We start from the raw sequence: 26,043 nt of genomic DNA, 5'->3' as shown, positions 1-26,043 counted from the left end.
GAGCTAAGATCATACCACTGCACTCCAGCCTGGGGGACAGAGCGAGAGTCTGTGTCAAAAAAAAAAAAAAAAAATTAAAAAGCTAAGTAAATACTGAAATGGACTATAGACATTTTCTCCAAGTCTGTGGGTTGAGATAAGACCAGAGCTTGGGCAAGTTAACATTGTTGCTCTCTTCTGTGTATTACAACTTTGGGAGAGGGATGCATTCTCATTAAACCTGTGTTCTAACATGAAATCAGCACCAGGATTTTAGAACGGAAGCTTGCTAAACCAGTTACACTTCTTCTTAACTGGACCATTTTTTTTTTTAAGGCTTATGCAATATCTTTCCTTCTGTAGCCTTAAAAAGTGACTGTGAGAACCTAAGCTCTTTCAGACTTTTAGTTTATGTTTGACTTTTTCCTGTCATTCTGTCTAAATCTCTGTATTTCAAATACTAGGTTACACAGTAGTGACCTGATCATTTAGGCTAATTTTGGGTGAGGGTTCAATCTTACCTCCTTGTCTTGCTTATCTGATTCCCTGGTTCCAGCTCTGTGACCATGCTGGGGATTCACAGTAGCGTTAAAACCTAGGCCTGTGCTGATTCAGGCTGGACCAATGCCATCTCCTTGACCAGCTGCAGCTGTTTGTTGAGTGCATGCCTTGTGCCAGGCTCCATGCTCTCACTGGGGATATAGTGGTGACAAAACAGTGTGGCCACTACCGTCCTGGAGCTCACTTACAGTGATGGTGTGTGCTGTAAACAAGAAGCACAGAGGTTGAGAGCACCTGCACAGGGGATCTGACCTGGTTTGCTCAAAATGGCAAATGCATGGCCGTGATGAGGAACCCAGGCAAGCAGCTGGGGGCTGGAGGCATTAAGAGCAGCAAGTGATCTCAAGTACAAGCTGGGACCAGGTGAAGGGGTCAAGAGTCCACTCATGAACAGCACTAGGGTCCCTGTTACTGGATAAAGTGCAGGACAAGCCCTTCCCTGGACATCTCCCTGCCCCCTCTCCCCTGACCTTCCCAAGCTGGAAGGAACTCTTCTAGCCCTTTAATTTTACAGGATATATCATCCGTGTCATTTATTTTGCAGTTGTGTGTTGGTTTGTATTGGAGTAAGTAGTGTGCCTTTCATCCCCTGGAAGAAAAGTCTGTTTCCTACACTCTGTGTTCCCCCAAGTAGGTGGCCCTAGATGAAATGCTTGATGGATCAGTTGGCTAATGAAAATGCCTGTGGCATTCAGTTAGTCTTAGAATGTGGGCCTCGTTCTTCTTGCCTCCAAAGCAGCAGATCAACAGAAGGTTCAGAATGAAGAACAGTAACACATAACAGTTCCAAGTGTTCCTTTGTGCTGAAATTTACCAAAGCTTCTGTGGATTGAGGCAGTTAATGGGGGAAATTCTATCAACCTAGGAGTAGTTTAATAGATATTAGCTTGGAATTAAAAGTTCAAGGTAAATTGTCTTTCCTTTATCTACTTACTTTTCTTTCTGCCTGTGTGATTCTATTTCCATTAATAGAGTAACTACCAGCCATGAGCCTTCTGTTTGCTTTGGCCCCTCCTATCTTTCCTGATTTTTCTCCATCAGGTTCTCTCCCTTGGCCATGTGTGCTTCCTTTTCTCTTCCATCTTTCTCCTGTTCACACTCTTCCTTTTTAAAATGCCATCTTTTTGGACAAACAAAATGGTTCAAAATGTTAAAGGAAAATGAAAAAGAATATTATTTCATTCCCACATTCATCTTGTTATCACTGAGTTTTACCTTCTCTGATCCTCTCTATCATTTCTCCATGGGGTACATATTTTATATTAATTGTATATACAATTTTGCATTCTATTATGTATAACTTTATTACATATTTATTATATACATACATATACATGTAATATACATAATTATAAATGTAATTTTTGGCCGGGTGCGGTGGCTCATGCCTGTAATCCCACCACTTTGGGAGGCTGAGGTGGGCAGATCACCTGAGGTTGAGAGTTCGAGACCAGCCTGACCAACATGGAGAAACCCCATCTCTACTAAAAATACAAAATTAGCTGGGCTTGGTGGCACATGCCTGTAATCCCAGCTACTAGGGAGGCTGAGGCAGGAGAATCGCTTGAACCTGGGAGGTGGAGGTTGCGGTTAGCTGAGATCGCGCCATTGCACTTCAGCCTACACAACAAGAGCAAAGCTCTGTCTCAAAAAAAAAAAAAAGGTAATTTTTGCATTTTATGATATATGTAGTTTTGTACTTTGTTCTTTTAACTTAATATTCACATTTTTAAATTCAACGAATGCTAACTGAGCTCCTACTATATGCCAGACATTGTTCTAGGGGCTGGGGACACATTCGTGAAGAGACCAGCCATAAACTCCTACTGTCATGGGCTTAGGTCTAGTTCATGGAGAAAGACAATACACATAGTACAAATGATGTTAGGAGGTGACAGATGTTATGGAAACAAAGAGTAGGGTGAAAGAAGATTGGGAATATTAATTTATAAAATGGTTTCTTGTGTTTCTACCATTTTCTTTCTTTTTTTTTTGAGACGGAGTCTCACTCTGTCACCCAAGCTGGAGTGCAGTGGCACAATCTTGGCTCACTGCAACCTCTGCCTCCCGTGTTCAAGCAATTCTCCTGCCTCAGCCTCCTAAGTAGCTGGGATTACAGGCACGTGCCACCACGGCTGGCTAATTTTTTGTATTTTTAGTAGAGACGGGGTTTCACCATGCTGGCCAGGCTGGTCTTGAACTCCTGACCTCATGATCCGCCCGCCTCGGCCTCCCAAAGTGTTAGGATTACAGTCATGAGCCACCGCAACCAGCTGTTTCTACCATTTTCTTATGTCCTCAGTTGTATGTTGTCCTTGAGGTTGATGGATTTTAATTTATTGAGAACCTTAGGACTATATAACTTTATTATCATTTTTTTTGCTTTATTTTTCTTTTGAGATGGAGTCTCGCTCTGTCACCCAGACTGGAGTGCAATGGCACAGTCTCGGCTCCCTGCAACTTCTGTCTCCCAGGCTCAAGCGATTCTCCTGCCCCAGCCTCCTGAGTAACTGGGACTATAGGCTCCCGCCACCACACCTGGCTAATTTTTGTATTTTTAGTAGAGATGGGGTCTCGCCACGTTGGCCAGGCTGGTCTCAAGCTCCTGACCTCGAGTAATCTGCCTGCCTTGGCCTCCCAAAGTGCTGGGATTATAGGCGTGAGCCATTCTGTCTGGCCAGGACTATGTAACTTGAAATCATGAGAAGACGTGGGAGTCATTGAGAGCAAACCCTTCATTTCTGAGGTGAGGAAACAGGTCCAGAGAAAAGAAATGACTTACTCAAAATCATACTGCCCCCAAGTAGCAAAGCAGGGGCTTACATTGTAATTAAAGTGATTTTCATTAATTCTAAAGATGGTTCTTTCAGAATCCTACTATGCCCTTTCCCTACAGTGGGAAATTTAATTTGTGTCTGGCTTTTATTATAAATAATGCTGCAGTGGGCAGCTTTATACAAATAGCATCTTAGTGAAAGCAAGTCTGTTAATAAAAACAACAATAATAATAAATAATAGAAAATGTTAATATTTACTGAGCTCTTAAATTTTCTGTGCCCTGTGCTAAGCACTCTACATGAAATAATTTACATCTGACAATGAGTACCATTAGTTTCTTCATTTTTTTTTTTCTTTGAGACGGTCTTGCTCTGTCACCTAGACTGGAGTGCAGTGGCGCGATCTCTTCTCACTGCAACTTCCACCTCCTGGGTTCAAGTGATTCTCCTGTCTCAGCTTCCCAAGTAGCTGGGATTACAGGCGCACGTCACCACGTCTGGCTAATTTTTGTATTTTTAGTAGAGATGGGGTTTTGCCATGCTGGCCAGGCTGGTCTCGAACTCCTGACCTCAGGTGATCCGTCTGCCATGGCCTCCCAAAGTGCTGGGATTACAGGCGTGAGCCACAGCGCCCGGACACTTTCTTTATTTTATAGATGAGAAAATGAAGGGATTAAAATTTAAGCCTGACCAAGCCCAGGGTCTGACTGTCAGCTTCTATCATATACAACTTTGTGAGTTTGAATATTAAAACAGCAATCGTCAACAAAAATGGCCCAAACTCTCAAATTAAAAGAAAAAAAAGCAAATGTCAAAAGCCAAGATAATCAGGTACATACATTTATTTAAGAGTTTACCAAACATTTAAGTTTTACCCAAACTTTTACTGATTATGTTTCATATGTAATTGTTGCTTTTTATAGCCAAAGACAGTTGGAATTGGCAATTTCCTAAGTTCTACCTATTATTGTAGTCAGTGCTCACAATAACACAGTGATAATTGTGGCTGTCTTATAGATGAGTAGTGTAGTATTATTATTTTTTAAGATGGAGTTTTGCTCTTCTTGCCCAGGCTGGAGTGCAATGGCACGATCAACCTCTGCCTCCCGGGTTCAAGCGATTCTCCTGCCTCAGCCTCCCGAGTAGCTGGGATTACAGGCATGCGCCACCACGCCCGGCTAATTTTTGTATTTTTTTTTAGTAGAGACAGGGTTTCTCTATGTGTAGGTCAGGCTGGTCTCGAACTCCTGACCTCAGGTGATCTGCCCACCTCGGCCTCCCAAAGTGCTGGGATTACAGGCATGAGCCACCGTGCCCAGCCTTAGTGTGTCATTTCAGGTGGCGCTTGGACACTGAGGGATTTAGTTAATGTTTACAGAAAGGAAAACGGGGTGGGGAAGCAAGGCAGGTGTAATGATTTATGCAAAGCAGGGAGCTAAGACTTGGTCTAAAATCCTGGTTCACCTCCTCGTAGGTAGGTAACCTATGGCAAAGTACTTGAACTGTTTGTCTCTTCATTTTCTCATCTGAAAACAGGGAAGTAATAAAATATCTTTCATAATGTTGTAAGGATTGCATTATAAATGGTAGAAATCACTTTCTATAATACTGGCAGAAACTAAGCAATTGATCAGAGATATTGGTGGTAATAGTTCTGTCATATTTCACATTAAATCCTTTTGTCTTCTAATGATAGTATTTCTGTAAAACAACAAATCTTTTTTTAATGGCATTGATAAATTAATATAGTTTATCGATCTTTTAAAATGTCATTGAAAATTAATGACTATGGACACAAGAATTCTCTTTTTCTTTTCTTTTGAGACACGGTCCCACCCTGTCGCCCAGGCCAGAGTGCAATAGTGCAATCACGACCCACTGCATCCTTGATCTTGTGAGCCAAAGCAATCCTCCTGCCTCAGCCTCCCAAGTAACTGGGACCACAGGCTCACACCACTGTACTCGGCTAAGTTTTCTTTGTTTTTACATTTTTTTCTACATACAGGGTCTCATCATGTTGCCCAGGCTGGTCTCAAGCAATTCTGGGCTCAAGCAGTCCTCCCACCTTGGCCTCCCGAAGTGCTGGGATTACAGGCGTGAGCCACCACACCTGGCTGGAATTCTCTTTTTCTATAGGCAAAGATTTAATTCTGATGGTATGCTATGTAAGGTGGGTGGAAAAGCAGAGATGAACTAACCTCTCCATAGGTTTTGGGGTTACAGTGGGGCGAAGCTCAGAAATCAACAACCCACCCAGCCGTTTTTCTCCCTTCCGTTCCTCTGGAGCCATCTATGATTTTATGGCATCTTGTCCCTTCCTTCAGGTGGCGCCCTCCTGTGCCTGTGCCTTTTCCTGATGGAAGGAATGGGACTGTCAGCTAAACATGCCAAGTGAGCAGTCCTTCGTGCTGCTGAACCACACCAGGGGCTGAAAGAGCTGTTCGTGGAAGGGGTGGCACATTCTGAGCATGGCCTCTTGGATTTTTTTGCAGCCAGTGAGTCTGTAAATGGAGCCATGGGCTTGGTCTGCAAACTGCTTACAGCATCAGTCAGCATGGGAGGGGGGAACAGCCTATCCCTTGGGAAAAACCTCTCCTCAAGGGTAGGGCTTGGGAAGAAGTGAAGGCATGCAGAAAATCTTTTCCTCTTCTCCCTATTCAAATCTTGGCAAGAAAGCACACTCTTCATTTCTGTTTCCTGTATCAGCAGCACATTCCCAATTTGAACTTCAAGGCATCGTCCTTGCTTCGTCATACGTCAGCTTTTCCGGCTGCAAACAATTTTGCTTCTCTAGTTGACGAGGACTCTAATAACTCCAGGTGGTGAATGGGCGGTGGGGAATACAGTTCTGTAGAAATACAGCTCTAAAGCAATACAAACACAGAGGGAAAAAATGGGAAGCTTGGCAAGGGGGAAGTGCTGGAATAAAGCATTTTACCTTTATTGATATTGAAGAAACCTCCCTTCAGCTGAACTTCAGAATCATTCAACACTTCATGGTTTAGCTGCACAGCAGAGTATTATATAGCCTTTAACAGTGATGTGGCTGATGTTCCTTTATTAAGGAAGGTTGATAAACTGTGAGGTGAAAGACAGCAGATTACAATTCAGTAAATGAACCATTTTAATAAAATGTGCTGCCTTTATATAGATATAGACAGGAAAAACATTTGGAAGGGTATCCACTTGGTGTGGGTGGTTGGATCTTGGGTGTTTATTTTTTCTTTCATTTGCTCATATGTATTTTCAATTTTTTTTGCTGCAATCAATATGTATTACTCATATAATCAGGGTGAATAGTGCATCGGGGCACCTCATTTACTGCTCGGGTCCTCCCTTTTTTTATCCATTCATTCAACATATTTAGGGAGGCTCTCCTAGGGGCCGGGCACCATGGCAGGAGCTGCAGTAGGCACGGTGATAGCTCTGTCTCTGCCATCACAGCTGACATTGTAACAAGAGGTGGTTTTTGGTTGTTTATTTCTTTGGGTTTTTTTTAGTTAAAACATTTTTAAGCTGAAAATGTAAAATAATTAGAGGCTGGGCATAGTGGCTGACACCTGTAATCCCAACACTTTGGGAAACTGAGGCAGGAGGATCACTTGAAGTCAGGAGTTTGAGACCAGCTTGGCCAACATGGCAAAACCCCGTCTCTACTAAAAATACGAAAAAATTAGCTGAGCATGATGGCGTGTGCCTGTAGTCCCAGCCACTCGGGAGGCTGAGGCAGGAGAATCACTTGAACCTGGGAGGTGGAGGTTCCAGTGAGCCAAGATCGCACCACTGCACTCTAGCCTGGGTGACACAGCGAGATTCTGTCTCAAAAAAAAAAAATAAATAAATAAATTAAAAGAATTAGAGTTTGTGATAAGCGCTGTGAAGGAAAAACACCATTGACATGCTAGGGAATGAGTGAAGGTAGGTGGGATTCACCTTTGGAAGGGTGATGGGGGGGTTCACCTTTGGAAGGGTGATGGGGGGTTCACCTTTGGAAGGGTGATGGGGGGTTCACCTTTGGAAGGGTGATGGGGGAACTGATTTGAATCTGAAGGCTGACAAACAGCCAAGTGAAGAGACTGGAAAGTGTACTCAAGGTACAGAAGGGAACAGCCAATGTGATGCAGTGGGACCCTTTTTTCTTCCTGCAGGTCACCTGAAGGGCTGGGGAAATGAGACTTGGAGTTGCCCCACTTGTGAGAAATATGTTAGATTTGCAAATGTGATGGAGGCTCATAGATAAACCTTATAACTCGGGGGAAATATGGCCCTAAGGACAGTTTTATGGCTCCTATGAGACTGGTTAATGTTTTGCCAAATAACAGGAAGGTGTCAGTTTGATTGGTTGCCTTCTTACTTGGGTTCTTTTTGAATAGCGGCTCTGATGTCATCTTTCAATGCTGGATGAGCTTCTAGCCCTTCCCAGGGGATTCTCAGGCCTCTGTCCCCTGTCCTCTTCCCCTTTCTTCGTTAAATATCCATGGAGTCCTCAGCCCTAAGGCAACACTGGAGTCCCTGACTATGGTGGAAATGTTTGGAGCTGTCTGTTTTCTAAAGGATTCAGTGTTCATTCATCCTGTGAAAAGGAAGAGAGAAACAGTTGATAGAACTCCCTGAATGTTCAATTGAGGAGTGAGACTGGATACAGAGGCAGCAAAAACTATACTCTAGGTGCTGAAGCGTATTGAAAGATGTCTTTGAGTGAAGGCTGGCAGCAAAATATAGAGTCTTCTCTAAGGACAATTGGGCAATAACAAATCAGGAACCAAAACATTTTCAGATCCTTTGACCCGGTAATTACAATCCAGGGAGCTTATGCTGAGGTCAGAGTTTTTTTGAAGGGAAAAACAGAGAAAACAAAATGTCTCTAACAAAAGTTAACAGTCAATAATGACATAGTGCTTTGGAGCTTTGAAAGTATTTTCTTATACAGTCTTCATGAGAGCTTCCCAACATTTCTGAGAAGTAGATTGTCTTATCCCCATTTCACAGATACGAAGCAAAGATCAAGTGAGTGGGTCTAGTTCACTCTGGCACATTCAGGACCTGAGAGCTCCAGCTCATGGATGGCTGCTCAGTGGGTTTGGTCAGAAACTCAAGGTACAGCTGGGTGCAGTGGCTCACGCCTATATTCCCAGTACCTTGGGAGGCCAAGGTGGGCGGATCACCTGAGGTCAGGAGTTTAACACCAGCCTGGCCAACATGGTGAAACCCCGTCTCTATTAAAAATGCAAAAATTAGTCGGATGTGGTGGCTCATGCCTGTAATCCCAGCTACTCACTCAGGAGGCTGAGGCAGGAGAGTCGCTTGAACTCGGGAGGCGGAGGCTGCAGTGAGTGGAGATTGTGTCATAGCCCTCCAGCCTGGGGCGACAGAGCAAGACTCTGTCTCAAAGAGATAAATAAATAAAAATAGAAAAAAAAGCAACTCAAGGTACAGTGGTGGGAGTCAAAAAAGCATAAGGAGAAAACCAAGACTGAAAACGGTTATTGAGCTTAGTCTGTGCCTAGTTCAGTCCCCAGCATTTTACAAGTTTTCTCTGAGTTAACACAACAAACTTGTGGGGGAAACTGAGGCTTTCAGATGTTGAATAACTTGTGTAAGTTGTAGAGCAGGTTTCAGAGCCTGACCAGGTTACATCCAGAGCATAGAGGTGGTTTCAGCTCTGCTGTGTTGCCCTCTGCATTCACAGGAATGCTTTGTAGAAGGAGTGAATACATGAACACATGAATGAACAAATGGATTAGGGAGTTAGGACATGAAAACCAGCTTCTGTGGAAACCTGGACCTCAGGCTCCCCATGGATGACAGGTTCTTTTCCATAGTTCTGCATTTTCTACCTGCAATACAGCAATGCGGTTGCCCAGGCCCCTCCCAGGAGAGTTGCAGCTTCCCCGGAGGCCACACTTCTCCAACACCTTTTGCCTAAAGGCTCTTTTTCCCTAAAGGCTCAACTCATCCCTTGCAAAATACCCAAAGCCAAATGAGTCTAGAGGGTAAACCAGCCACACAGGATGTGGACCTTTAGCAACTGAAGGAAACTGAGGTATTTCAGTATGATGAAATACTCTGTAGTCATTAAAATGATAGATGTGAGTGTGTAGAAATATGAAAAAGTATTGGGAAAGAGTTGCACTTATCTGAAGAAACCAATGAAAGCAATGTGCATTTATTTATTTATTTTTGTTTTTTATTTTTTTGAGACAGAGTCTCACTGCATTGCCCAGGCTGGAGTGCAATGGTGGGATGTCGGCTCACTGCGACCTCTGCCTCCTGGGCTCAAGCGATTCTCCTGCCTTAGCCTTCAGAATAGCTGGGAATACAAGCGTGTGCCACCATGCCTGGCTAATTTTTGTATTTTTAGTAGAGACGGGGTTTCACCATGTTGGTCAGGCTGGTCTCGAACTCCTGGACTCAAGTGATCCACCTGCATCGGCCTCTCAAACTGCTGGGATTACAGACGTGAGCCACCGCGCCCAGCAAAGCAATGTGCATTTACATGGAGAAAGATTGGAAGATAAGAGGAATGAAAACTGTGTAAAAGTATTGATATCACATGGTGTCACCATCCAGTTTGTCTGCTAAGCCAGGAGCCTCTGGGTCATCCCGACAACCCCAGTCTCCTCTTCCCCCAGATTGAACTTGCAGATTCTGCATCAGTTAGCATCTTAATTCCGGTGCCTGTTCTTCATCCTCGCTACCAGTTTCCTTGAGCAGGCTCTCCTTATCCCTCTCCTGGACCCCACAGCAGCCTCTTAACTGCTTTGCTGGCCCTGTGTTCTCTCTACCACTGTAGTCCATATTGGACCCTGTGGTCAGAGTGATCCTGGTATAAAACATACCTGATTATGTGTCTCCCTTGGTTAGAAGCGTCTCTTTACTTGTTGTTGCCTTCAGAAGGCAAGTTCAAATTTCTTAGTATGGTGTATGATGTCCTTTACAATCTCAGTGTGTCACAGCACCCCCACAATCCCTGCCAACCCTTGGCCCCCTGCGTTTTCTCCTTGGCCCTTTCCCCTTCCCTTCAAGACCAAGCTAAGAGGTCTCACTTTTTTTTTTTTTTTTTTTAAATGGAGTCTCACTCTGTTGCCCAGGCTGGAGTGCAGTGGTGCAACCTCTGCCTCTTGGATTCAAGCGATTCTCCCACCTCAGCCTCCCGAGTAGCTGGGATTACAGAGGCGCGTGCCACCATATTCGGTTAATTTCTTTTTTTTTTTTTTTTTTTTTTTTTAGTAGAGATGGGGTTTCACCATGTTAGTCAGGCCATCTCGAACTCCTGACCCCAAGTGATCTGCCTGCCTCAGCCTCCCAAAATACTGGGATTATAGGTGTGAGCCACTGCACCTGGCCAAAGGTCCCATTCTTTTTGAAGCCTTCACAATTGTCCCAGGGAAAGCTGGTTCCTCTACCCTTCTGAATTACAACGAGTCATGCTTTGTTTTAAGTGCAAGATGACAGCCTGTCCTTTCACTAAACTCTCAGCCCCTCTGGAGCAGGGACTTGGTGTCTTACTCTCCTTCTTCCCAGATCCTCAGCTTGATGCCTAGGACCGACACAGTGCGGGGCGGGGTGGGGGGGAGTGAATCAATGATTGAGTGAAACCATTTATTCTCTATGGTGTTTTAAAACTGATTTAATAATAAATAAAAATTTCCAAGAAAACAGCACTGAAGGAAAGCCACAGGACCTTGTGAAATTTAAAAAAGTAGACAGAGACAATGCAGTGTCCATAGAAGCTGTGGAGTTGACAGATTGGGTTTGAATCCTGGATCTGTCACATACGGAGTTTCGGTTGCCTCATTTATAAAATGGGCCTGATAATAGTACCATATAGGATGGTTGTGAAAAAGCAAAAGAGGAAAACAAGTCAAGAGCTTAGAGCTTAGTACAGTGCCTGGCACATTGTAAGGACTCACAAAATACAGCTAGCCACAATGCTTAAATCATTAAGAGACTAGTGCTCTTATGTAAGCCCCTTTTTTTTTGCATCCTTTTATTCAATTTTTCAACATAAATCTTTGAAAGCTTTGACCTCAGCAAAAATGTGATCACATTCATGCAGAATGACGAAGAAAAGATTATAGAAGAATAAATTCAGCATTTCTCACAGGAGTCTTGTTTTCTGAGCCAGCTCCCCCTTTTAGGGAATTCCCACGTGGGGTAATGGAAGAACTTACTTGTGAGTTCTTGTACATGGCAGGAATGGGCCCAGGGCAGCTAAGGAGAAAGGTGCATCTGAGAGGGGATTCCATGTTCCTCACAGGACTCATTGTATGTTGTTATTATTATTATTTTTTGAGACACGTTTCGCTTGTCATCCAGGCTGGAGTGCAAAGGCAAGATCTCGGCTAACTGCAACCTTCACCTCCTGGGTTCAAGCGATTCTCCTGCCTCAGCCTCCTGAGTAGTTGGGATTACAGGCGCCTGCCACCACGCCCAGCTAATTTTTGTATTTTTAGTAGAGACGGGGTTTTACCATGTGGCCTGGCTGGTCTCGAGCTCCTGACCTCGTGATCCACCTGCTTCGGCCTCCCAAAGTGCTGGGATTACAGGTGTGAGCCACTGCACCTGGTCCAGTATTTTATTATTATCACTTCTCAGTGGACTGCTTCTTTGCTGGACTGTAAGCTCCCTAGGCCAGTGTCATGTCTATATTGCTCTCCATAGAGAAAATTAGGACCAGTGGATGAAAATAGTTGTGCATCAGATTTTTGCTTACTGTAAAAGAGGTTCCTCACAATCAAAGGCTGATGATTGCAGTAATGAGCTCCCTGTAGTTGGAGATATTGGAGCTGAACTAGATATTCATGTGTTGAAGATACTATGAAAGATTTCTGCTTTTGGTGGGAGATAGGGTTAGAGGTGTGTGGTTACTCAGAGCTCATATCTAAGGGACTGTGCACATGTATGAACTCCTCCTCCGGTTCACATTGAGGACAGTGGTCCATCTGGACCCAGGTTATCTGAGGTTGGATGTCAGTATGTCAGACAAGTGGACCAAGCTTCTTGGATTATGAGGACTTTTCTATCAGCATCAACATTTGCAAAACATCATCTCCAGCTGGGGGCGGTGGCTCACGCCTGTAATCCTAGCACTTTGGGAAGTTCAGGCAGGTGGATTGCCTGAGCTCAGGAGTTCGAGAGCAGCCTGGGCAACATGGTGAAACCCCGTCTCTACTAAAATACAAAAAATTAGCCAGGCATGGCGGTGTGCGCCTGTAATCCCAGCTACTTGGGAGGCTGAGACAGGAGAATCGCTTGAACCTGGGAGGTGGAGGTTGCAGTGAGCCAATATCGCGCCACTGCACTCCAGCCTGGGTGACAGCGAGACTTCACCAAAAAAAAACAAAAAAAAAAACAACTCCTTCAGTTTCATTGAAATTGACCAGAATTATAATAGCTACAATATAGAACCCCTGAATTCTCCTGAAGTATGATAATTAAGGTAAAAGTCTGAGGCCTAGGAATGTTGCCCTTAGTGTGTCCCTTGAAAAAGCCACTTCATCTCTCCATGACTCAACACGTTTCTAAGTAAATTGGCCCACCATGTTACATACCATTTGGTTTCTACATAACTCAAGAGGAAGACAAAAAGGCTAAGGTAAGGTCTGCCCTTCTGTGTTTTGTGGCAAGGAGTGATTTCTTGGCCCCATACAGTAAGGCGCAGATAGTTACTGGAACCTTAGCTCTTTGACTAGAGCTTCGTTCATACTCAGAAAATCAGAATTTCATGGATAGGCTCCCTGGTTGCATGAAACTCCTGAAATTTTATGCAAACGTGTGTGCATGTCTGTATTTTCCCGGGGGGAAAAATCCATACTTTTACGGTATTTTCAGTTGGGCCTGTGACCCCAAAATGTTCATAATCATTTACCTCCATCTTAGTGATCTGCTCAGCTGTCAAACTGAAAACAACCCTGGGAGAGATAACATTGTCATCTTTTACCCTTTAATGTTAATGAAAAAAAATCAGCTTTATAACAGGATTAGGAGAAGCTAGCTAGATGGGATGTTCTGTTTTTGTCTGTAAAGGGAAAGGGATCATTTATGTTCAAAGAGTGAAAGGAGAATTAGGGAAGTAATTAAGAGGCTGCGCCCTCTGTCACATACAAGTTTCTGCCCACTAGATATTTTTGCCCAGAGTCGACCCCAGAACAGGGGTCTGATTTATCTGAGAGTGTTGTAAGTGGAGTCTAATTGTTGTTCTCAGAATGATCATTTTTCACCTCCCAAGGGCGTCTCCGCGATACCATCGCAGGCGGTAACGGTACAGTCTCCTGGCGCTGGGCGCCTGCCAGGAACACGTGCCGCGCCGGGAATCGCGGGCGAGGCTCAGTACCTGACCCGAGGTGGAGAGGAGCGCCCGCAGCCTAGCGGTTCCAGGCGTGGGGGGAATATGGCAACTTCGCAGGGCTCAGCATCGAGTCCCGAGGTCCAGTTACTGCCATTTCCAAGCCCGCTGACAAGAGGCAGGTCACCGCCACCTCTGAACCTCCGTTTCCCATCTGTACATCTGGAAGGCTGGAACACCCCAACCCACTCAGAAGCTATCTCGGCGCGAAGGTGCTGCCCCTTTAAGGAGGCCGGGGGGTGCAAGGGGGGTGGCCACGCCTCCCTCCTCAGCACGCCGCGCCTGCCGACCACCTGTCTCCGGCTTCGCCCCGCCCCTTCGGGAGGGGCGGGGATGAGGGGCGGAGAAGATAGGCTAAGGATTTACCTTGCGGGGCGGGCGTGCGGCGCATGCGCACGGCCGGACAGGTCCGCGGCGCCCTCACTTCCTGGCATTCCCTCCTCCCCCTCCTCGTCGTTACCCTGTACATCCGGGTCACTTGCCCTCCCCTCTCGGAGCTGCCGCCTGGCTTGTCGCGGCTCCGCCACAGGGGCAGGTGTTGAGGGGCTCCCGGTCCGGCTGCCGCCGCTCCCCCGCTCCGGACCCGGGGCTCCCCCTAGCGCCGCTGAGGAGCCGCCTCTGCGGCTCGAGGAGGGCGCAGGAGCGGGACTGAGAGCGCCTGGAGGCTCGAGCGGAGGGTGAGTGGTTTTTGCCATTTTCCCCTCTTCCTTCACACTCCTAGCTTTCCTGCTCCGCGACCCCATTTTGGCGAAGAGGCGGGTACGGCGGGGCCCGCGCTGGCGCGGGGCTTCCTCCTTCCCAGGCGCGCTGGGCCCGCCCCCGGCCCCGCGGCGCCCGGGGGCCGCTTCCTCTCCGGCCCCGCGGCCCCGGCCTGCCCTCGGCGCTCATTCATTCGGGTCTTCCTTTCTTCCGCCCCCTTCCTTCCACTGGCACCTCCACGCGCGCTCTTGCCGCCCCCTCCCACCTCAGATCCTGCGCCCGCCAGTGACTCCTGGCTCGCCGGCTCGTCCCTTCCCGCGTCGGCGTTGTCCCCTACCCCCCAATCTTGGTTCCCACCACTCCTTCCTCTTCGCGGCCGCTTTTCCTCCTTCTCATCCCCTGTTCCCATCCCCAGCTCCACACCCCCTTCTCCCCCGGGCTTCGCCACGCCTCGCCTCGCCTCGACACCCAGCCCTCCTGGTCCCTGATGTTGAAGTTGGTGTCTTTATCGCTCCCCATCACTTCGCCTTCCACCTGCGCGGCCAGACTTTCCAACTTAGATACTGCGTTGTCCTTTTAATTAATGATCAGCGTTTAAAGTCCAGATTCTCAGTCTTAGGGTGTGGTCTTAGTGTGTTTCCAAACACACAATTTCTACTATAATTACCCAAATCTATAACTGTCAAACTCTAGTGGAAGTGGCAATTGCTGTGTGTGTGTGTGTGTGTGTGTATGTATGTGTATGTGTTTTAACCTCATGGCTATTCTGGGTCATACTGAGTACCTTTTTTATTTTTTTCATGGAAGACTTCTATGATGTATTAATTTCCTCTGAGTGTAAAATTTGGCAGAAAATTATTCTTCTTTCTACTCCTCTGGATTTCTCCTCACATGGTCCCTTGACTGATTTGCAACACTACTTGTTAATACGTTGCTGTAGAAATGTTTGTTGGTGAGACTTTCTTGTCTCATCTGTTAGCAGCATTGTTTGAGTACCTCTATGTGCGAAATACTGATGAAATGCCTGAATCCTTGGAGTACCACAAAGTGCCATTCTGGATAAGACAAAAGTTTTTGGAATTTGCTTACACGTTTTTTACTACTTCTGTGTAAGTGTATTGAGTTTGCCACCTTTTTACTCCTTAATCTCTATGTGAAAAATGTATGTCAATCAATTTTGTGTGTTTTAAGTCTTACGGTGTGGGAGATCGGCATTCCAGAGGAGTGTTTTATATAGCTAAAAGAATTTCAGTCACTCGGGTGTTTGGTGACTTACTATCGCAAATCATTTTAGACTAATATACCTCAAGAAAAACACACTGATCCTTTTAATTCTTTAATCGTATTTAGTAATAGAAGCTTTGTGTCTAGAACTGCTTGATAACTGGGGTTTATTTGATAGCCTGTTTGCAAAGTGTTGCAGTTAACTGAAACTCCCTAATCAGCATTCATAAAATGAAATGACAGCACTTTTTTTTTTTTATGTGACTTTCATATCCATAATAACGAACTCGAAGAGAGGCTCTTAGTCCTAAAGTACACCTACCTGCATGTCATTATGATGATGCTATTGCTGTCAGTATTTATGGCAGCATATTCTAACAGCTTCGTTTTTGGGGAGCTTGGTGTTAAAAAGGTACCTGGCTGTTTGTCCCCGCTTAGGTTTTGGATAACCATTTCAGCAGTAAGATTTCTTAACTCATGAGAGAGAGAGAGAGAGAGAGAATGTGTATTTGCAGAACAGTTTTGCTAGATAATAATCTTTAAGAATTCTTTAAAACTTTAATAGTGATGTAGCTGTTTGTGAGGAAACTCTTGCTTTGTAAAATGTTCTAGGATATATAGTATGAATTCTAGATTATATAATTGGGTAGAAGCTAGATTTTTGTCTCCCAAGAAAGTGGTTGGTTGATCAGAGGGAGGCGTGGTTAGTAAGTTAATTCTAGTTGCCCCAGAAAAAGTATAATTTCAGATGTTGAGTAAAACTAAGTGAATGCAGTTTATTTTTGATAGATTTTTGATTGACATTTAAATTAATCCAGTTTAAAATTTATTTCTCTGAACTCTCCAGGAATAAACGGGTTTTAAAAATTTACAGGTTAAATTAGTGTCCCTCTTGAGATTATTTGACTCATATTTGAAATGGTCATTTATCTTTACATAGTAAATAACAATTGATGGAGAAGTATAGAGGGGTGCTTATTTTACTCCAAGTCTCCATGGGGGAAGATACTGGATTGTCACTTATTTGAGGTTACTTGACTCTTACTAAGTATTAATGCATTCAACTGTGAGAACTTAGAATTTTCTCTTACATTGTTTAAGGAAAACAAGACTATAATAGTTGGAAATAGCTTAGTGGCATACCTCCTATTTTTGGTCTCTTCTTTTCTGTAACTACACCAGAGTTTAGCACAGTGCCTGCCTGGTGCATAGTGGATACTCAATAATTATGTTTTGAACAATTGAGTTAATGGCAAGGTCAAAGAATCTTAGACTGTAACAGCATTTTGTAATTATGTGGCAAAAAATTTTGAAAAAGATGTTGATTGCTCTGAGCTGTAGTTTTTTCAGGTATCTTGTATATTTTTAAGACTGCTGGCTGGGCGCAGTGGTTCACTCCTGTAATCCCAACACTTTGGGAGGCCGAGGCGGGCGGATCACAAGGTCAGGAGATCGAGACCATCCTGGCTAACACGGTGAAACCCCGTCTCTACCAAAAATACAAAAAAATTCCCCGGGCGCGGTGGCGGGCACCTGTAGTCCCAGCTACTCAGGAGGCCAAGGCAGGAGAATGGCGTGAACCCGGGAGGCGGAGCTTGCAGTGAACCCAGATCTCGCCACTGCACTCCAGCCTGGGTGACAGAGCAAGACTCTGACTCAAAAAAAAAAAAAAAAAAAAAAAAGACTGCTATATTGGATTATTTAATTTGCTTTGAGATCTTTGGGTGAGGAAGTATAGACATGATTTTGTGTTATACTTTAGTTCATAGAATGGATTTGTTTGCTTAGAATGGGCACTTGATATGTGTATCTTGTCAGCATTCATGAACAGCAGTGAATTCAAATAATTTCTTGGGCATTTAGAGTTTCTAAAATTATACATAAATGTTCTTGGATGTGTGAACTCATTCTATATTATGATCAGTTCACTAAATCCTGGCTCTTAATTATGCTGTAGTATTGAACACCTACTGTTTGCCAGATTCCTTATAACCATTAGGTTAGTTTTATAACAACTCTGTAATGTGTAGGTTAACTTTTATTTAATTCCTAATTAACATTAGGAAAGTAAGGCTTAGAGAGCTTAGGTTAGAGGTATGCCATTAATCATAATTAAATATTTCCAATTAGGTATACTTGTTCAAGTATGCTCCCAAGTGAGAGATGTTGAAGACTGGCATTTGAACCCATCACGTTTACTTAAATTGTATTTCAGCGTACTAATTTGAGGTCTTATATTTTATATTAAGTATTTGTAAAACATACTTAAAACAGCTCATCTCAAAACTTTTTCTTTTTCAGCTGCCAAGGAGGATGGATAATGTTCACTTGTTCTGTACTCTCCTGTAAGCATATACAGGATTGACAGCTAGCTATAGCTTCACCCCTTTCCCACTTATGCAAGTAATTAGAATGCAAATGAGTCACATTTGTAAACTTTTTAAACAAAGAAATCATTCTTAGAATTTTGATTATTTAAATATAAACATTTCTTGCAACACACCTTCACATCTGGATAATGGTACCATGGGTCAGAATGACTACTGTCAAAGATGTCGTGTGATTTTGTTTAAGTAGAAGACTTAATGCAGAGATATATTTTTGTAGCTATTTAATTCATTTTGAAAAGATTGATCATCAACATTAAGGTACTATTGTATGTGACACTGTGAAGCCTGAGTCCTGTACAGTTATTTTTTGCTAATGCAGTAATCTCTTCTTGGTATATTTTAGTTGATGCATTATGTATGATATATATTAAATTCTAGATTGATACAGACCCTTTCTACTGTGTCTAGAGCAGGGGTCCCCAACCCCTGGGCCGTGGCCTGTTTGGAACCGGACTGCACAACAGGAGGTGAGCGGCATTACTCCCTGAGGTCTGCCTCCTGTTAGATCAGCAGAGATAGCATTAGATTCTCATAGTAGCGTGAACCTTGTGAATTGTGCATTAGAGGCATCCAGGTTTTGTGCTCCGTGTGAGAATCTAACGCCTGGTGATCTGAGGTGGAACAGTTTCATCCTGAAACCATTCCTCCTGTCGCCCTGTCCGTGGAAAAATTGTCTTCCACGAAACCATTTCCTGGTCCCAAAAAGGTTGGGGACCATTAATCTAGAATATTTATTCCTTCCGGTCATACATTGGCATGTCTTCAGATAATCCAAATTAACCTGAATACTACTTTAGGTCAAGCATTTTCAGAAGACACTTGCTAAGAAAGAAATTATGACATAGTCCCGGATGTCATAATGTGACATAATATGTCATACTGTTTCTGGACCAAACTGAGGATCACTCTGCTATTTCTTGTGGTCCAATAACGAGATGCAGGTGAACTGGAGAGGAAGCGAGTTTTTATTTTCTGCAACCAGTTATAGGGAGAAGGCCTGGAAATTATTGCCAGACCAACTCAAAATTACAAAGTTTTCCAGAGCATATATGCCTTCTAAGCTATATGTCTATGTGTAAGTGTGCATTCATCTAAATACATAAGTGATTAACTTCTTTTAATCTATAACTAAGGTCTAAGTCCTGAAGAGCCTCCTCTGGACCCTCAGTAAGTTTACTTAATCTAAATGGGTCCAGTTGCTGGGGGTGATTACCCTTATGTTGTCTCCTGCGAAATCATGAAGGTTTGGGGAATTCCTTCGGACCCCCAGTAAACTTGTTAGTGAAGGCCTAGGGAGTTTCTTCAGACCCACGATAAAACTTGTTTAATGCTAAATGGGTCCTCTTAAGAATTCCTTCATTATTTTGTCATGCTTTAAGGCCTAGGAAAGGCCTAGGCAAAACTCGTGATGGGCTTTTGTTAATCCCAGGCTTTGTTTAAGGGCACTGGCTTTTAATATTTAACTTAACCACTTAGTCAGTACTGAAACAGTTGTTGTGGAGGCCTGCATTAGTGAGACCTGGTCAGCCGCAATATGACATAATATATCATAATATATATTATGACCTATCATATGACATATCATAATGTGATATTATAATTTAAGGATTATTTATGCCATTTCTCTGTCTTAGTGAGGATAGTAGAGAATTGAATGCACTAGTTTAAATGAAATCTGAAATCTGTGACTTGGGGTACACTTTTATAGTTTGTTGACTTGTTGACTTGACCTTTTGCCAAATCCTCTAATCAGTAAAAATCCTCTAATTGAGAGATTCTTCTCATTGTAACATTCTAGTATGTATGGACAAAAACATTGAATTTAATTTGACAAATTTGCTTTATGTGATAATATGAAGATCCTCAGATTATTAAATGGGAATAATGTCCCTCTTACATGCCTCACTAAACTGTTGTGAAATTTTTATGTTAATTTCAATTCAGCATAACAAGGAAGGCAGCATATAATTTTCCTAATGTATTTCTAAGTCAGAGATTATTAAACATAATTTTGTTTTTGATCACCTGGCACAATATGTGGTATATAGATTGCCATTAACTACCCAAGTAGTTATCGAGCACATAAGTGGGGTTATATCACAGTGAATAAATCATTTGTGGTTCTTCCTTACAATGAATAGAAGATACAGAAAGAGTATGAATTCAGTGATACATGTTACATGGGTACCTAATCTTTTTTTTTTTTTTTTTTTTTTGAGATGGAGCCTCACTGTCGCCAGGCTGGAGTGCAGTGGCGCGATCTCGGCTCATTGCAGCCTCCGACTCCCTGGTTCAAGAGATTCTTCTGCTTCAGCCTCCCCAGTAGCTGGGATTACAGGCATAAGCCACCATGCCTGGCTAATTTTTGTATTTTTAGTAGAGATGGGGTTTCACCATGTTGGCCAGGCTGGTCTCGGATCTTCGGACCTCGTGATCTGCCCGCCTTGGCCTTGGGTACCTAATCTTAACTAGTAAAGATAAAAGTCCCTGTTGTAATGTCATCTAAACTCTGACCTGAAGAGTAGACCAGTCAGTCAAGAGGGAGAGTTTACGTGGGGATAGGAAGAGAGAGTGTGAGCTAAAAAGCCTGAAGATAAGAGAAGTCGTGTTAGAAACTGATACTGGTTATAGTATGACAGCAATGGAGGTTGTAAAGGAAGAGTGGGAAAGAGGAAGCTAAAGAGGTGGAGGAGAAGTAAACCATCTGCATGAGTCATGTTAACAAGTCCCATTCAGTTCCAGCTGCAGGCAATGGGGAAACTATTATAGGATCTTAATAGGGGAGAGTAAAATACTCAAGTTGTCTTTTGGAAAGATTGTCGTGACTGCTTTTGGAGAATGTATTAAAGGTGAAGTGAGATTGGATACAGGGAGACAAGTTAAAAGGCTGTTGCTAAAGTCCAGGAAAGAATATTGATGATGTCAAATCTATAAGATGTGATGATTTACTGGATGTGGGCTTCATTGAGCCAGTAGCTTTGCCTCCAGTGGTAGAGTAGGGGATAAAGTTTTCCCCAAAGGGCTAGGTGCCAGCCCTTTTTCATGTAAAGTTGAGATCCTTCTTGGGGCTAAGCCTAAGCCAGGTGTGTTTCACATAAGCATTTTCCATTGATTTACCGCATTGTTAGTCATTGAGTGTAAGCTGACCCAACTCGAAATAGGATCATCAGGCTGGAGACTCCATGAGGCCTCCATGAGTTAGGCATTCAATTTCCACTGGAATCCAGAAGCAAGCTAATAGCTGCTTTTTGGAAGACGTAAACTTGATTGCTGTGTCAGGGGGGCAAAGCGTTCAAAACCCCAAGGGGCACCTGTAGGTGGAGGCTGCCTCCTTTTGCCAAATCCTCTAATCAGTGAAATCATGAGACTTATGGCTCAAAGTGATCCTTAGGATTGTGGGGCCCCAAAGGTACTAGTACACTTTTATACGTACAGCCCTTTCTGATTGGAAAAACCCTCACTAGCTCTTGAGTGAGTCTTTAAAGTACAAGCACATAACACATCAGGTTCTTCTTCTTCTTCTTCTTTTTTTTTTTGTGACAGAGTCTCACTCTGTCACCCTGTCACCCAGGCCAGAGTGCAATGACGCAATCTTGGCTCACTGCAACCTCCGCCTCCTGGGTTCAAGTGATTCTGCTACCTCAGCCTCCTGAGTAGTTGGGACTACAGACGCATGCCACCATGCCCAGCTAATTTTATATTTTCACTAGAGACAGGGTTTCATCACGTTGGTCAGGTCTTGAACTTCTGATCTCAAGTGATCCGCCCGCCTCGGCCTCCCAAAGTGCTGGGATTATAGGTGCGAGCCACTGCACCCGGCTTATCAGTTCTTACTATACATTATGATGTAGAGGCAACAATAAGCACATTGAATTGGTCCAAAACATCCCACCCATAAGTCACATTTATTTTCCTAACCATTGTAAACCCTGCCCAGACCCTGTTAGCTTAATCTGGGTGTCCATCTGACAGGACTAGATAGAATGGTTACCTGGGTGCCTATTTCCAAGAGAACCATAAAATTTTGAGTCTCTCCCTGAACTTCTCTGGGCAAACCTCCTTGTATGTCTGGCCTTCAGTCCATCTTGGGGACCAGGGAGACCTCAGCCCCATTCCTAACCATCTTTCTCATTAAAGCAGAAGAGTTTGGGGGTGGGAGCAGAGAGGGATCAGGGAGTGTGGAGGGGGAGAGAGCAACTTGGTGCTGGTAATCAAGGCTTTACATTCACTTTGGGTCGTTCTCTCGCAGTTTAATGTTTCTGGTCCACTTGAAGCTCTGTAGTTGGCAGCAAGGTCATCATTACTTACACCATTTCTTTTAGTTTAGGGGATTCCTTGGCTCAGCAGTCATAGCCACAGCCTTTCACGTGGGACCATGGGGCCTGTTGCCCTTATTGTTATGATACTCCCGTCCTTCCACCAGCCCAGAAGATAGTGAACAACTACCAGCCCACCATTTGGGTGGCTAATTTCAGCCTCACTTCTCACTGCTCAGTTTCTAAACATTAATTCCACCCTGTTCATTAACAGGTAAACAGGTGGGGGAGTCTTTATTCCCACCTTCTTCCCATCCACCACTAGGATCACTCTCAGATTCCAGGGTATCTTCCCTTGTCCCAGAACTCAGTCTGCAGGGCCTTTATCCTTTCTCTTAGAGAATTATGGCTATGTCAGCATCCCATCCTCTTTCCCCAGAACTGTCAAGAACCATGATAGTCTGAGATTTTATCCTACTTGCAAGCTAATAAGTTATCCTGCCACATTTTCATGGAATCTGGTAGCAGACGTGAAACTCCTGTGTTAAAGATCAAGGGCAGATTATTATTCTCTATAATAGTAGCAGCCAGAGTATCAGCATTTGTGCTGGTTTTCTGAGCCTCAGTCTACAGGATGACATGAAGAGGACCAGGTAGTATTTGTACACACAGTGGGCTATCTTGTTGGAGAGAAGCCCTGAGTTAAGGGAACCCAGATCTTTTCTAATGGGCAATAAGCATGCCTGCCCTTTGCTCTGGAGGGATACATTATATTTATTATACTGAACAGACAGTAAGCATGCTTGTCCTTTGCTCCAGAAGGAGATGCTATCTTTATTTCTCAAGACTGTTCACTCTACAAACATTCTTGAAAAGATAACTCTCTAGAGCAAAGGGCAGCTGGTACCTCTGCCTGTACTGTATGCAAAAGAGATACCTATGAAGCAGCCTCCCCAACATGGCGAAACCCTGTCTCTACTGAAAATGCAAAAAATTAGCTGGGTGAAGTGGCGAGCGCCTGTAATCCCAGCTACTCAGGAGGCTGAGGCAGGAGGAATCGCTTGAACCTGGGAGGTGAAGGTTGCGGTGAGCCGAGATCGCGCCACTGCACTCCAGCCTGGGCAACAAGAGTGAAACTCCATCTCAAAAAAAAAAAAAAAGAAGGTACTTATGAAGAATCATTTCCTAACATATATAAATAATACCTCATTAAATCTGACATTTAAAGAAGTGCCAGGCATACTGACGCACGCCTGCAATCCCAGCACTTTGGAAGGCTGAGGTGGACAAATCACTTGAGGCCAGGAGTTTGTGACCAGCCTGGTTGATATGGTGAAACCTTGTCTCTACTTAAAATACAAAGATTAGCTGGGTGTGGTGGTGCACGCCTGTAATCCCAGCTACTTGGGAGGCTGAGGCACAAGAATCACTGGAATCTGGGAGGTGGAGGTTGCAGTGAGCCGAGATCATGCCACTGCATTACAGCCTGGGTGACAGAGGGAGACTCCGTCTCAAAAAGTTCCTGGCATGTGATAAGAACACGACACATATTATTATTATTGGTGCTGTTCATTTTTTAATCTGTTTTTGAGGGCAAAGTTATATGTAATGACCTTGGTGGAAATTTGAGATTAATTTTCTCAAAGATGAGTTGGTCACTTTAATAACATTTACTCAAAAAGTAATGACTGACATGTTCATACATCTTTCAATTTGAAAGAGATCACAGGGTTTTGAGAATTTCAAGGACATTGAATTTAAGTGAAATATGAGAAAACCATCTTGGGATGCAAGGTATGAGATTAGTTTGCTTTCTTTATATCAAACCACAGTTCTCTACTTCAAATTCTGGCAAATTCCGACAAACTAAATGATGTTAATTAAGAACATTTTCAGGGAGGCTTCTTTCCCTTTATATGTATAGATTTAGGTAAATGAGAGGCTAGCATGGTTAGTGAAGGGAATGTTCAAATTCACAATTTTTCTTTGTTTTTTTTTTTTTAGGGGAGTAGGGCTCCATTTTATTTATTAGCATCTTATAAATTATCCTCCCAGTTATTTTCTGTAAACAAGTCTTGTAAAAATGTTATTTTGAAAGCTAACTTGCTGAAGATTATTTGTTGTATTTGAATTTATTTTGATTTAACTGTTAAATACTAAATGTGTCCTGGTATTTAGTAAATATATTTACCGAGTTTTTTTTCAAAAGTATGGAGAAGTCAGCTTCATTTATTCCATTCATTTGGGTTAAAGCATACATGAATTTAGAGACTTGGAAACTTAAAACAATCTTCTTGCTATGGAGCTAGTTCTCAGTTGCCAGTGGGTAAAAGCAGGTGGATCCCTGAAAATGAGGGATGAAGCATTTTGGAAAGTCTTTTTGATAATTGGAACTGCCTGTATTAAAATGTGAATATAGTTAAACTAAAGCTTTGTCTTTTTATTTATAGAACAGTATGTTGAAGCAGTAGTCAAAATATGTAGCCTGGTTGGCAACCTTTTGAAATGGGTGTGCCAGAGTTCCATTGTGGTATGTGCGATGGTGACAACTGGCCAGTGTTCAGTCTTTGGTATGTGGCACTGACCTCTTAGTAGTCTATTAACATTTTAAATGTGTATCTTTTAAGAACTTAGTTTTAGCAGATTTTCATTGTTCATGCCTTATAAGCAACTTTTAAAAATAGTGTTTTATTAAAATTAAGGTTTTTAAACCATTTTCAGTATGCCTAGTTTGGGTAGGAAGGTAGCCTATGGATTTAAATAATTTAAAAAATATATATAAGCACTTCACAATTCTTCCTAGTTGAGGTCTGCAAGTGGAACTTTTTGTGAAGTTCTTTTACTGCCCCTTGTCTCTCAGATCCCTTCTAGGATCTTGTTAGGGTCTCATAAGTAAGAGATGAATGAACAGTTTTGTTTATTTGTTTGTTTGTTTTTTGAGACAGAGTCTCGCTCTGTCACTCAGGCTGGAGTGCAGTGGCGCGATCTCGGCTCACTGCAAGCTCTGCCTCCCGGGTTCAAGTGATTCTCCTGCCTCAGCCTCCTGAGTAGCTGGGATTACAGGCACGTGCCACCATGCCCAGCGAATTTTTCTATTTTTAGTAGAGATGGGGTTTCACCATGTTGGTCAGGCTGGTCTCGAACTCCTGACCTCGTGATCCACCTGCTTTAGCCTCCCAAAGTGCTGGGATTGCACGCATGAGCCACCGCACCTCGCCAGTTTTGTTTTTAAAAGCATAACTGGTTAACTGTATTATAGAAACTATCCTATGTCATAAAGTAGGACTAAACAGGTACCGGTACCCTAAGACAATTTATTCCAGGTAGTTTTAACCACTGTATCCAGGTTACATTGCACATAAAGTCTTGTAACAAATTCCTGTACCTAATCATGACCCTTAGAAGTATTCCACTAAAAGGTAGAAAGTGAAAATCACTTATATAATGGGGATAAGTGGTATGTGTGCCATTTTGGTATGCTATTTTAATTTATGTTTTCATTTAAAATGTTTTGTTTTCTCACTGGTTTTTGGCTTTGGCATCTAGAGAAACCTAATCATTCCTTCAGTAAACATAATTATGTACTAACTTTTTTTCACCATCTTTTTAAAAACAATTTTATTGAGGTATACTTTATACACCATAAAATTCATCCATTTCAAATGCACAATTCAGTGATTATTAGTAAATTTATTCAGCTTTGCAACCATTACCATAGTCTAGGATATTGTCTGTTAACCCAGTAAGATCTCTTGAAATCGTATTCATCTTCCATACTACCCCCGCCCCAGGCATCCACTTTCCTATCT

At 43.2% G+C, this 26,043-nt stretch overlaps 2 protein-coding genes across 17 annotated transcripts in view; one reads left to right on the top strand and one right to left on the bottom strand.

Moving 5' to 3' along the window:
- The window catches only part of CYRIB (CYFIP related Rac1 interactor B), a 177,032-nt gene that overhangs the window by 62,767 nt on the left and 88,222 nt on the right, over nucleotides 1–26,043 (top strand). For 3 of the 16 annotated variants that reach the window (XM_063726265.1, XM_063726266.1, XM_063726269.1), the window contains exon 1: nucleotides 14,211–14,342. The exons of 7 other annotated variants lie outside the window; for them this stretch is intronic. The gene's annotated coding sequence lies outside the window, so the exon portion shown is untranslated. 16 annotated transcript variants of the gene reach the window in all.
- LOC129047546 (cuticle collagen 8-like) lies at nucleotides 4,020–14,407 on the bottom strand. The gene is made up of 3 exons (XM_063726805.1): nucleotides 14,032–14,407; nucleotides 7,672–7,890; nucleotides 4,020–6,395 (listed from the first exon to the last, which is right to left on the bottom strand). Exons 1-2 carry the CDS (start codon nucleotides 14,358–14,360, stop codon nucleotides 7,875–7,877), a joined length of 345 nt encoding a protein of 114 aa, XP_063582875.1. The 5' UTR covers nucleotides 14,361–14,407; the 3' UTR covers nucleotides 4,020–6,395; nucleotides 7,672–7,874.

Source organism: Pongo abelii, chromosome 7 (genome assembly GCF_028885655.2).
Source record: "Pongo abelii isolate AG06213 chromosome 7, NHGRI_mPonAbe1-v2.0_pri, whole genome shotgun sequence".
In the NCBI taxonomy this organism is placed as follows: domain Eukaryota; kingdom Metazoa; phylum Chordata; class Mammalia; order Primates; family Hominidae; genus Pongo; species Pongo abelii.
Note: the sequence above shows the minus strand (reverse complement) of the source record. Positions and strands in the feature narration are given on the sequence as shown.